The sequence below is a fragment of the Erinaceus europaeus genome, chromosome 12 (genome assembly GCF_950295315.1).
Source record: "Erinaceus europaeus chromosome 12, mEriEur2.1, whole genome shotgun sequence".
Taxonomy (NCBI): domain Eukaryota; kingdom Metazoa; phylum Chordata; class Mammalia; order Eulipotyphla; family Erinaceidae; genus Erinaceus; species Erinaceus europaeus.
In genome coordinates, this window is record NC_080173.1 from 46,237,590 (window position 1) to 46,250,712 (window position 13,123).

The 13,123-nt window shown below is 41.5% G+C and overlaps 1 protein-coding gene across 1 annotated transcript in view; it reads right to left on the reverse strand.

Annotated features, from left to right (window-relative positions):
• Nucleotides 1-12,197: 12,197 nt before the first annotated feature.
• RUNDC1 (RUN domain containing 1) overlaps nt 12,198-13,123 on the reverse strand; it is a 16,222-nt gene continuing 15,296 nt past the window's right edge. Inside the window, 1 exon segment of the mRNA XM_007536831.3 lies at nt 12,198-12,302. Within this exon segment, the coding sequence (XP_007536893.2) occupies nt 12,198-12,302 (105 nt within the window).

The following is a 13,123-nucleotide window of genomic DNA, read 5'->3' on the forward strand; positions in this document are numbered from 1 at the left end:
ACATGCCAAAGAATGAATGAGTGCAAAGCACCATAGAGATATTTAATAAAGGGGCCAACGGTGGCACACCTGGTTAACATGTTTTATTTATTTTATTATTATTTTGCCTCCAGGGTTATTGCTGGGGCTGGAAGCCTGCATCACGAATTCACTGCTCCTGGAGGCAATCTTTTTTCCCTTTTGTTGCCCTTGTTGTTTAGTGAACATGTTTTCATGCCAAGGACCTGGGTTCAAGCCCCAGGTCACTTATGAAGTGACCTCTGCAGGGGGAAATCTAGAAGTGGTGAAGCAGTGCTGCAGGTGTCTCTCTGTCTGTCTCCCTATCTCACTCTCCCCTCTGATTTACCGGTCTTTATCCAATAATAAATAAAAATATTAAGAGAAAGTAGATTTAGAGTGCTGTAGCCCCAGACATGTCTGAAAAAAAAATAATGCTTTGCAAATCACAGTTGCACAATGGACTCTACACTAAGATTATTGCTGAAGCTCAGTGCTGGCACTACAATTCCTAGTGGCCATTTTTCCTTTTTCTTTCACTTATTTATTATCGAATAGGATAGGATTGAATAGGATTATATATTGAATAGGATTGAGAGGGGAGGGGGAGATAAAGAGAGAAAGACAGAAACCTGCAAAACTACTTCACTACTGGTTAACAGTACCCCTGTAGGTGGGGAAGGAGGATTTGAATTCAAGTCCTTGCACATAGTGTGTGTGCTTAACCTGGTGTGCTACCACCTGGCCCCTGACTCTACAGTTAATTTTTAAAATCTCATTTATTATTGGAAAGATAAAGAATATAATTGAGAGGGAGAGAGAGCAGGGATGAGACAGAGACATCTGCAGCCCTGCTTCACCACTTGTGAAGCTTTCCCCCTCCAAGTGGGGACCAGGTTGGTTTTTTTTTTAATATTTATTTCCTTTTGTTGCCCTTGTTTTTCTTTTTTTTTTTTTAAACAATTTTTTAATATTTATTTATTTCCTTTTGTTGCCTTTGTTGTTTATATTTTTGTAGTTATTATTGCTGTTGTTATTGATGTCGTCGTTGTTGGATAGGACAGAGAGAAATGGAGAGAGGAGGGGAAGACAGAGAGGAGGAGAGAAAGATAGACACCTGCAGACCTGCTTCACCGCCTGTGAAGTGACTCCCCTGCAGGTGGGGAGCTGGGGGACTGAACCGGGATCCTTATGCCGTTCCTTGCGCTTTGCGCCACGTGCGCTTAACCCGCTGCGCTACCGCCCGACTCCCCGCCCTTGTTTTTTCTATTGTTGTAGTTATTATTGTTGTTGTTATTGATGTTGTTGTTGGATAGGACAGAGAGAAGTGGAGAGGAGGGGAAGACAAAAAGGGGGAGAGAAAAATACACACCTGCAGACCTGCTTCACTGCTTGTGAATCGACCGCCCCCGTTCTTGTGTACTGTAGCATGTGCACTCAACTAGGTGCGCCACCACCTGGCCCCCAAAATTCAACATTTTATCCACTATGCATCTCCCTGGCCGTGACCATTTCTGTGGCCCCTTTCAGCTTTTCAGGGTTGCTGTCTTTGTTTCTGTTTTGTTGCTAGAGTGCTATTTAGCTGTTTTATGGTGATGTTGGGGATGAGTGAGCCTGGGATTTTAAAGCTTCAGGCATGAGAGTCTTGACTTTAAAAAAATTTTTTTATATTTATTTATTCCCTTTTGTTGCCCTAGTTTTATTGTTGTAGTTATTACTGCTGTTATTGATGTCGTTGTTGGATAGGACAGAGAGAAATGGAGAGAGGAGGGGAAGACAGAGAGGGGGAGAGAAAGATAGACACCTGCAGACTTGCCTCACCGCCTGTGAAGCGACCCCCCTGCAGGCGGGGAGCTGGGGCCTCCAGCCAGGATCCTTATGCCGGTCCTTGTGCTTTCTGCCATGTGTGCTTAACCCACTGCGCTATAGCCCGACTCCCTTGACTTTTTTTTTTTTTAACCAGAGCACTCCTCAGCTCTGGTTTATGGTGTTTCAGGGGATTGAACCTTGGACTTTGGATCCTCAGGCGTGAGTGACTTTTTACATAACCATTATGCTATCTATCCCACCCTCTCCCTCTCTATAACCACCTTCCCTCTTAATTTCTGGCTGTGTCTATCCAATAAACAAATAAGGATTAAAATTAACTTTTATGGGAGTTGGGCGGTAGCACAGTGGGTTAAGCGCACTTGGAGCCAAGCGCAAGGACCAGCATAAGCATCACGGTTGGAGCCCCCGGCTCCCCACCTGCAGGAGACTCGCTTCACAAGTGGTGAAACAGGTCTGCAGCTGTCTTTCTCTCCCCCTCTCTGTCTTCCCCTCCTCTCTCCATTTCTCTCTGTCCTATCCAACAACGACATCAACAACAATAATAACTACAATAATAAAACAACAAAGGCAACACAAGGGAAAATAAAATAAATACAAAAATTAAAAAATAAGACAAAATAAACTTTTATTTACTAATTAGAGAGCCAGAGCATCACTCTGGCACGTGCAATGTTGGGGACTGAACATCAGGAGAGTTTTGACCCTTTTTAATGTGGCCAGGAGGTGGCGCAGCAAGTTTCTTCTTCTTCTAGCGTTTGCCCTTCTTCCGTAGCCAGTCAACAGCGTCAGGTTGAGCCTGATGTAAAGTTTCGAGACCTCCTTTGAATCTGGAGAGGTGGCAGTCCTTGACTATGTGGGTCATAGTCTGTCTGGAGCCGCAGGGGCAGTTCGGGTCTTAAAACGCAGGGTTCTGAGTTTGATTTCTGACACTTCATGTGCCAAAGGGATGGTACTCTTATCCCCCTTTCATAAATTTGATTTTTGGATAGAACAGAGAGAAATTGAGAGGGGAGGTTGAGAGGGAGAGTGGAGGGTAGATATCATCATGGTTATGCAAACAGACTCTCATGCCTGAGGCTCCAAAAGTCACAGGTTCAATTCCCCCACACCACCATAAACCAGAGCTAATCAGTGCCCTCCGGTTAAAAAAAAGGGGTGGTCCAGGAAGTGGCACAGTGGATAAAATATTGTGCTCTCAAGCATGAGATCCCGAGTTCAACCCCTGGCAGCACATGTACCACAGTGATGTCTGGTTCTTTCTCTCTCTCCTCCTATCTTTCTCATTAATAAATAATTTTAAAAAAAGAGAAAGAGAGAAAGACACTAATAGACCTGCTTCACCGCTCATGAAGCTAAGCCACTGCAGGTGGGGAGCGGGGGCTTGAACCTGGGTCCTTGAGCTTTGTGTGTGCACAAGGCCCTCATAACTTTTTTTTTTTAACTAGAGAACAGTTCAGATCTTGCTTATGGTGGTGCGGGGGGATTGAACCTGAGACTTTGGAGGCTCAGGCATGAGAGTCTGTTTGTATAACCATTATGCTATCTATCCTCTGCCCAAACTGTTTTTAAAAAGAGTTTTGTTGTTGTTGCCTCCAGGGCTATTGTTAGGGTTATTGCTGGGGCTAGGGGCCTGCACCACAAATCCACTGCTCCTAGAGACTATTTCCCTGCCCTAGTTGTATTTTATCGATGTAGTTATTATTGATGTTGTTGTTGGACAGGACAGAGAGAAATGGAGGAGGGGAAGACAGAAGGGGAGAGAGAGACACCTGCAGATCTGCTTCACTGCTTGTGGGGAGCTGGGGCCTTGAACCAGGATCTTTACGCTGAGTCCTTGCACTTTTGAGGCATGTGTGCTTAATCCATTGTGCTACGGCCCGACACCATTTGTTTTTTAACTAGAACACTGCTCAACTCTGGTTTATGGTACTGGGGATTGAACCTGGGAATATGGAGCCTCAGGCATGAAATCAAAGTCTTAAAATAAGATTTTCATTGGTGGGGGGTGGGTATAGAGTGACTTGGGAGATGGCTCATGGCTAGACTTAATATAGATGTATTTTAATTTTACTTATTTTCCCTTTTGTTGCCTTGTTTCTATTGCTGTTGTAGTTATTATTGTCTTCATTAGATAGGACAGAGAAATGGAGAGAGGAGGGGAAGACAGAGGGGGAGAGAAAGATAGACACCTGCAGACTTGCTTCACCGCCTGCAGGTGGGTGCTGGGGGCTCGAACCTGGATCCTTATGCAGGTCCTTGCGCTTAACCGGTTGCGCTACCGCCCAACTCTCTAGACTTAAAATCTTTTTTTTTTTTTTTTTTTTAATTTAAGAAAGGATTAATTAACAAAACCATAGGGTAGGAGGGGTACAATTCCACACAATTCCCAGCACCCAATCTCCATATCCCACCCCCTCCCCAGTAGCTTTCCCATTCTCTATCCCTCTGGGAGCATGGACCCAGGGTCATTGAGGGTTGCAGAAGGTAGAAGGTCTGGCTTCTATAATTGCTTCCTCGCTGAACATGGGCGTTGACTGGTCGATCAATACTCCCAGTCTGCCTCTCTCTTTCCCTAGTAGGGTGGGTCTCTGGGGAAGCTGAGCTCCAGGACACATTGGTGGGGTCTTCAATCCAGGGAAGCCTGGCTAGCATCCTGATGGCATCTGGAACCTGGTGACTGGAAAGAGAGTTAACATACAAAGCCAAACAAATTGTTGAGCAATCATGGACTCAAAGCTTGGAATAGTGGAGAGGAAGTGTTAGGGAGGGTACTCACTGCAAACTCTAGTATACTTCTGCTTTCTTACTTTGGTGCCATACTCCAAACTCAGTCAATTTCTGCTTTGCGTTTCTACTTCTTTTTTTTTTTTTACATGCATAACATTCCCCAGATTCCCATTTAACAATACAACCCCCACTATTTCATTCATCATTTTTCATGGACCTGTATTCTCCCCACCCACCTACCCACCCCAGAGTCTTTTACTTTGGTGTAATACTCCAATTCCATTTCAGGTTCGACTTGTGTTTTCTTTTCTAATCTTGTTTTTCAACTTCGGCCTGAGAGTGAGATCATCCCATATTCATCCTTCTGTTTCTGAATTATTTCACTCAACATGATTTTTTCAAGGTCCATCCAAGATCGGCTGAAAACAGTGAAGTCACCATTTTTGACAGCTGAGTAGTATTCCATTGTGTATATATACCACAACTTGCTCAGCCACTCATCTGTTGTTGGACACCTGGGTTGTTTCCAGGTTTTGGCTATTACAAATTGTGCTGCCAAGAGCATATGAGTACACAGATCTTTTTGGATGGATGTGTTGGGTTCCTTAGGATATATCCCCAGGAGGGGAATTGCAGGGTCATAGGGTAGGTCCATTTCTAGCCTTCTGAGAGTTCTCCAGACTGTTCTCCACAGAGGTTGGACCAATTGACATTCCCACCAGCAGTGCAGGAGGGTTCCTTTGACCCCACACCCTCTCCAGCATTTGCTGCTGTTACCTTTTCTGATGTGTGACATTCTCACAGGAGTGAAGTGATATCTCATTGTTGTCTTGATTTGCATTTCTCTGACAATCAGAGACTTGGAGCATTTTTTCATGTGTTTCTCAGCCTTTTGGATCTCTTCTGTGGTGAATATTCTGTCCAAGTCCTCCCCCCATTTTTGGATGGGGTTATTTGTTGTCTTGTTGTTGAGTCTGGCAAGTTCTTTATATATGTTGGTTATTAAACTCTTATCTGATGTATGGCATGTAAAGATCTTCTCCCACTCTGTGAGGGGTCTCTTGATTTGGGTAGTGGTTTCTTTTGCTGTGAAGAAGCTTTTAATTTGATGTAGTCCCATAGGTTTATACTTGCCTTAGTCTTCCTTGTAATTGGATTCGTTTCATTGAAAATGTCTTTAAAATTTATGCAGAAAAAAGTTCTTCCAATATTTTCCTCTAAGTATCTGATAGTTTCTGGTCTAACATCCAAGTCCTTGATCCACTTGGAATTTACTTTTGTATTTGGTGAAATACAGTGATTCAGTTTCATTCTTCTGCATGTTTCAACCCATTGTTTCCAACACCATTTGTTGAAGAGACTCTGCTTTCCCCATATAATAGTCTGGGCCCCTTTGTCAAATATTAGATGTCCATACGTGTGGGGCCTCATTTCTGGGCTCTCAATTCTATTCCACTGGTCAGTGTGTCTGTTCATGTTCCAGTACCAAGCAGTTTTGATGACAATGGCTCTATATTACAGTTTGAGATCTGGCAGTGTGATGCCTCCGGTTCTGTTCTTTTTTCTCAAGATTGTTTTGGCAATTCTAGGTCTTTTCTGGTTCCAGATAAACATTTGTAGTACTTGTTCTATTCTCCTAAAAAATGTGCTTGGGATCTTGATGGGGATAGCATTAAATTTGTAGATGGCTCTGGGTAATATATTCATTTTGATGATGTTAATTCTTCCAACCCATGAACATGGAATATCTTTCCACTTCTTTGTGTCTTTTTCAATTTCTTTGAGTAGTGACTCATAATTTTCAGTATACAAGTCTTTCACTTCTTTGGTTAGGTTTACTCCTAGATATTTTATTGTTTTTGTTGCTATAGAAAAAGGAACTGATTTCTGGATTTCAATTTCTTCTAACTTAGTGTTTGCATAGAGGAATGCCACTGACTTTTGAATGTTAATTTTATAGCCTGACACCTTACTGTATTGCCTGATGATTTCCAAAAGCTTCTTGCTGGATTCCTTAGGTTTTTCCATATATACTATCATGTCATCTGCAAATAAGGAGAGTTTGACTTCTTCTCTTCCAATCTGTATCCCTTTAATTCCTTGCTCCTGCCTGATTGCTATGGCAAGAACTTCCAACACTGTGTTGAATAGTAATGGTGATAGTGGGCAGCCCTGTCTAGTACCTGATCTGAGGGGAAATGCTTCCAGTTTTTCACCATTGAGTATGATGTTGGCTGTAGGTTTGCTATATATAGACTCCACTATCTTCAGGAATTTTCCATCTATTCCCATTTTTTTGTAGTGTTTTGATCATAAAGGGATGTTGTATTTTGTCAAAGGCTTTCTCTGCATCTATTGATATGACCATGTGGTTTTTGGTCTTGCTTTGGTTGATGTGGTGGATCACATTGATTGATTTACGTATATTAAACCAACCTTGCATGCCTGGGATAATCCCCACTTGGTCATGATGAACAATCTTTTTGATATACTGCTGTATCCGATTGGCTAGAATTTTGTTCAATATTTTCGCATCTATGTTCATCAGAGATATTGGTCTGTAGTTTTCTTTTTTGGTTGTGTCCCTGTCTGCTTTTGGTATCAGGGTGATGTTGGCTTCATAGAAGCTGGCAGGGAGTATTCCAGTGTCTTCAATCTTCTGGAAGACTTTTAAAAGTAGAGGTATTAGTTCTTCTTTGAAAGTTTTGTAGAATTCATTTGTAAAACCATCTGGTCCAGGACTTTTATTTTTGGGAAGATTTTTGATAACTGTTTCAATTTCATTAGCTGTGATGGGCCTGTTCATGTTATCCGCTTCCTCTTTACTTAGTTTTGGAAGTTGGTAGGTATCTAGGAAATCGTCCATTTCTTCCAGGTTCTCTAGCTTGGTGGCATATAGTTTTTCATAGAAGCCTCGCATGATATGTTGAATTTCTGCAGTGTCTGTTGTGATTTATCCTCTTTCATTTACTATCCGATTTATTTGGGTCTTCTCCCTTTTTTGTTTTGTGAGTCTGGCTAAAGGTTTGTCGATTTTGTTTACTCTTTCGAAGAACCAACATTTACTTTCGTTGATCTTTTGTATGGTTTTCCTATTCTCAATGTTATTTATTTCTGCCCTAACTTTAGTGATTTCTGTCCTTCTGGTTGCTTTAGGATTCCTTTGTTGTTCTTCTTCTAGGTCTTTGAGATGTGCAATCAGGCTGTTTATTTGTGCCTTTTCTTGTTTCCTATGTGTGCTTGTATAGCTATGAACTTCCCCCTTAGGACTGCTTTAGCTGTGTCCCAAATATTTTGATAGCTTGTGTCTTCATTTTCATTGAACTCTCGAAACATTTTGATTTCTTCCTTGAGTTCCTCTTTGACCCAGAAGTTGTTAAGAAGTGTACTGTTGAGCTTCCACATTTTGGGACTGTTACTAATCTTTTGTTGATTGTTAAGTGTTAGTTTCATTCCACTGTGGTCTGAGAAGATGCTTGGGATGATTTCAGTGCTCTTGAATAGGCTGATGCTGTCTTTGTGGCCTAACATGGTCTATCCTTGAGAATGATCCATGTGGATTTGAGTAAAATGTGTATTCCAGTTTCTTGGGATGAATGACTCTGAAAATGTCCAATAGTTCTAGTTTATCTATCTCTTCATTTAGCTCCCTTATGTCTTTACTGATTTTCTTCCAGGATGATCTGTCAAGTTGAGATAGTGGGGTGTTGAAATCCCCTACTATGATTGTGTTACTGTTAATATATTGCTGTAGTTCTTTCAGTAGAAGTTTGATGTATTTAGATGGCTTCTCATTGGGTGCATAGATATTAATAATTGTTAAGTCCTCTTGATTGACTGATCCTCTGAGCATTAAGTAGTGTCCATTCCTATCTTTTTTAATCTTATCTATTTTAAAGTCTATCATGTCAGATATGAGAATAGCTGTTCCTGCCCTTTTTTGTGGGCCATTGGCTTGAATGATAGTTTTCCATCCTTTCACTTTAAGTCTGTGTTTGTCTTGTTGAGTTAGGTGAGTTTCCTGTAGACAACATATTGTTGGGTTGTGTTTTCTGATCCATATTCCTACTCTGTGTCTTTTAATAGGTGAATTCAGGCCATTGACATTTATTGATATCAAAGATTGAAGATATTTTAACGCCATTCTTGTAGAGTTTTAGAGTGTTTTGATATGTGTTCTATTTGTGGTGGTCTGGTTGTTTATAGGAGACCTTTCAGAACTTTTTTCAGGGCAGGCTTGGTGATGGTTGCTTCCTTCAACTGTTGCTTGTCTGAGAAGGTTTTGATGCTTCCATCTAGTCTGAATGACAATCTAGCAGGATATAGTATTCTAGGCTGAATGCCTTTCTCATTGAGCACTCGATAAATATCTTGCCATTCTCTTCTGGCCTGTAGTGTTTGTATGGAGAAGTCTGCTGCTAATCTTATGGGTTTTCCTTTGTAGGTGACTCTTTGTTTTTCTCTTGCAGCCTTCAGGATCCTTTCTTTATCCTTATTCCTTTCCATTCTAAGTATGACATGTCTTGGTGTCTTTAGGTCTGGGTTAATTCTGTTTGGGACCCTCTGGGCTTCTTGAATCTTTATGTCTTTGGTGTTGTCTAGACTAGAGAAATTTTCAGCTATTATGGCCTGGAGGATGCTTTCTTCCTCTCCTTCTCTTTCTTTCTCTGGTAAGCCAATAATGCGTATATTGTTTCTTTTAAAGTCATCCCATAGGACTCTGTTGTTGTTTTCAGCATCTCTTAATCTCTTTTTGAGATCTCTTACTTCTTTTTTAGTTGTCTCTAATTCATCCTCAATCTTGCTAATTCTGTCTTCAGCCTCATAGATTCTATTCTCTCTGCCCTCTACTGCTTTCTGGAGTTCATCTATTTTGTTGCCCTGCTCTGATACTGTTTTAGCTTGTCCAGCTAGTTGCCTTCTTAGCTCAGCGATTTCAGCTTTCAGCTCTCTAATAACCATGAGATTATTAGAATTTTCTTCCATATTCTCATTTGTTGTTCCTGCATTTCTGATTACAATTTTTTCAAATTCTTTACTCACTCCTGTTATTATTTCCTTAGCTAATGTTTGGATGTTGAACTCGTTGTTTTGTGCTTCACCCTCTGGAGGACTTTTAGCTGGAATCTTGTCCTGGTTCGAGTCTCCAATATTTTTTCTTGTTGTTTTAACCATTTTATATATTATGTTATGAGTTCCCTTTATCAGTACTTTTCAAATTATTGATCACTATTGCCTGGATTGACTTGTGTCTAAGTAATTTAATTAAAGGGTTTACCGTGGTGGAAGTTAACAGTTTTTTTTCAATCCCTGAGTTGAAGCTCAGTGGTGTAAAAGCCTCTTTTTTTTCTTCCCTGTAGGCTATGGATGCCTGAGGGCTTTTAAACTATCAATAGGCTTCTTCGCTTAATCACTGACTCCTAACCAAGAGATAAAGCAGGGTGTGGCAGAGATAATCCAGTGGTTATGCAAAGAGACTTTCACAGCCCCTCAGCTATGCCACCAAGGTATAGGTCTTCTCCTGAGTTTCTTGGTTAGATCTCTGTCCCCTGGTGTCCCTCCCTGTTGCTGCTCCAGATTCTGAGGGTAGTAGCAATGGAGACTCAGAGTTGCACTTGGTGAGTCTCTGGGGAGTCCTTCCCTCCTTTCAGCTGTCCCCTTGTTGTGGAGCAGACTGGAGGTGGTGTCTCCACTGATAAACTGCTGAATGTTAGCAGTCACTTAATCTCTCCTTAGGCCCCTTTCTCCTGTCACCAGCCACGCGTCTTTGTATACACGGGTGATTTACTGGGTTCCTGTGGTCATTCTAGTCCTGTCTTGTTTTGGTCCGGGTGGTCTCCGTTGGTATTCCTAGTTGATCCGGGAGAGGAGAGGAGAGGAGAGAAAGCGATCTGCTGCTCGTAGCTCCGCCTCCGGAAGTCGAATCCTAGACTTAAAATCTTAAGGTTGGGCTGGCAAAATAGCTCACTTGGATGTGCAGTGCTTTGTCATGTGCACAACCAGAGTTTGAGCCTGGCCCCCACCGCATTGAAGGAAACTTTGGTTACTGTGGTCTTTCGCTCTCTCCCTTGTCTCTTTACCTCCTTTCTCTCCTCTATGTATGAGTGATGATCTAGCTCTGTCATTAATAAAAATAAACAAACACACACAAATAAATAAAGGTGAGGGTAGACAGCATAATGGTTACGCAAAGAGACTCTCATACCTGGGCTTCAAAGTCCCAGATTCAATCCCTGCTCCACTGATCAGTGCTCTGGATTAAAAAACAAAACAAAGGGAGTTGGGCGGTAGTGCAGCGGGTTAAAGCGCAAGCACCAGCTGGTCAGAGCCCCCAGCTGCTCACCTGCAGGGGAGTCGCCTCACAAGTGGTGAAGCAGGTCTGCAGGTGTTCTCCCCGTTTTCCCCTCCTCTCTCAAGTTCTCTTGCCCTATCCAACAACAAAGACATCAATAATAATAAGTGCAATAAAACAAGAGCAACAAAAGGCAATATTTTTTTTAAATCTTAAAAAAAAATAACCAGAGAGATAGTATAGTATGTAAAAAGATTTTTTTTTTCTGCCTCCAGGGTGATTACTGGGGCAACAAAAGGGAAAATAAATATTAACTCTATCACTGTTAACGTAGACAAAATAAATTTAAGCTCTACAATTCAGTTTCTTTAAGCATAAAATGAAGATAAGTTTGTCCTACTTTTTTTTTTAACCAGAGCACTGCTCAACTCTGATTTACGGTGGTGCAAGGGATTGAACCTGGGACTTTGGAGCCTCAGGCATTAAAGTCTCTTTGCATAACCACTATGCTATCTACTCCTGCCCTTGTTCTACCTTTTATGTAGTGATTTAAAATTAGGATGACACCAGAATGCTTCCCATAATACAAGCACAGAATCTAAATACAAAGTTAAGTTTTTGTTAAGAATATCAGAAAAACACAATGCTGGGGAAATCTAGGACTATACCACTCATAATACACCCTAAATGATATCCAGATGAAGTTACAAATGCCAGTTCCCAAAGTGGCACATGTGCTGAGATCTGCTGTGGGGATGGAACTGTAGGTCTCAGTGAAATGGGATGAGAATGCTAAGGGATTTTTCTGAAAGGGTTGGGGGAGGAACTGCCACAAAAGCTGAACTGATTGATTAAAGCAGAAGGCAAAGAGGCAAAAAGGCCAGAAGCCAGACATCATTCAAGAAATTACGGATCTGGGTCAGATGGGCTAAGAACGCCCAGAGACCGATAAACCAAAGCTAAGGGCCTCTAAGGTCTTTGAAAAGATGCTACACAAAATACTTCACTTTTATTGGCAACCACAGATATATCATTTCCACATTTTACAATTATCCTGCTTCACACAAAAGGAAGACTATAATTATCAATAATACATTTTAAATAACATTGAAAAAATTAAGTTAAAATGCACTACACATAATAGTGCAGACACAAAGTGCAGTTGGCAATTTAATACATAAAACCATCAGTAGTCCACTTAGTTTTCCGGAAAGTGATACACTTTGTCCATCTTTAGTCAGTCCTGGAGCACTATACAAGCTGAATGACAATTATGCACTAAAAAGATGAAGATACTAAAGACCAAATAGGACCAATTTAAGCGTTTTACAACAGAACACTCAGCCTCTTGTCAACAGTGATCTAGGATCACGCCTCCATCATCCAGCTTCTGGGTCAGGTACATGGCAAGCCCCGACTTGTGGGAGGATTTGCTGCTGGTGACCAATACGTATGCCTGTCCACACTTGAGATGGCCGCCATTTACTAACACATTTACTTCTGAGGAGATGGTATCAGAGCCTTTTTGGGAGGTGTGTAGAGGAAAGGTTACTTGCCACAGTACACTGCTTATAAATAACAAGGTCCATAACCTTGGGTGTTGTGGGACACAGGGACCAACATCAGGAACAGAAATCAGTTGCCTCTACTTGAGAAAGGGCTCAAATTAAAATCAACTGTGGTGGATGGGGGTAGATAGTCCCAGGTTCAATCCCCCGTAGCACCATAAACCAGAGCTGAGCAGTGGTATGGTAAAAAAAAAAAAAAAAAAAAGTCAACTGTGGTTAACTCTTTCAGAAATCCTGTTGTTGATTATTCCATGCTTAGTTTAAGAGGCAGCTATGGGCTATATAGTCTCCTTTATCCTTGGGGTCAGGAGCATAAATTCTATTTATAAAAGGAACTTATAGTCCCAGGGTGCTCCTAAACTTTTCAAGTGAGGGAAGATGGCTTTGAAATAGCAGAAACTTTAAAAGGTGTTTTCCAATACCACCTACATATACATCATTATCACAATGAGAATAGCCACTTGGGTTTTTTCTTTTTTAAAATATTTATTTATTCTTTTTGTTGCCCTTGTTTTTATTGTTGTAGTTATTGATGTTGTTTTTGGATAGGACAGAGAAATGGAGAGGAGAGGGAAAGACTGAGAGGGGGAGAGAAAGACAGACATCTGCAGACCTGCTTCACTACTTGTGAAGATACTCCTCTGCAGGTGGGAGCCAGGGGCTTGAACTGGGATCCTTACACCGGTCCTTGCACTTTGCGCCACCTGCA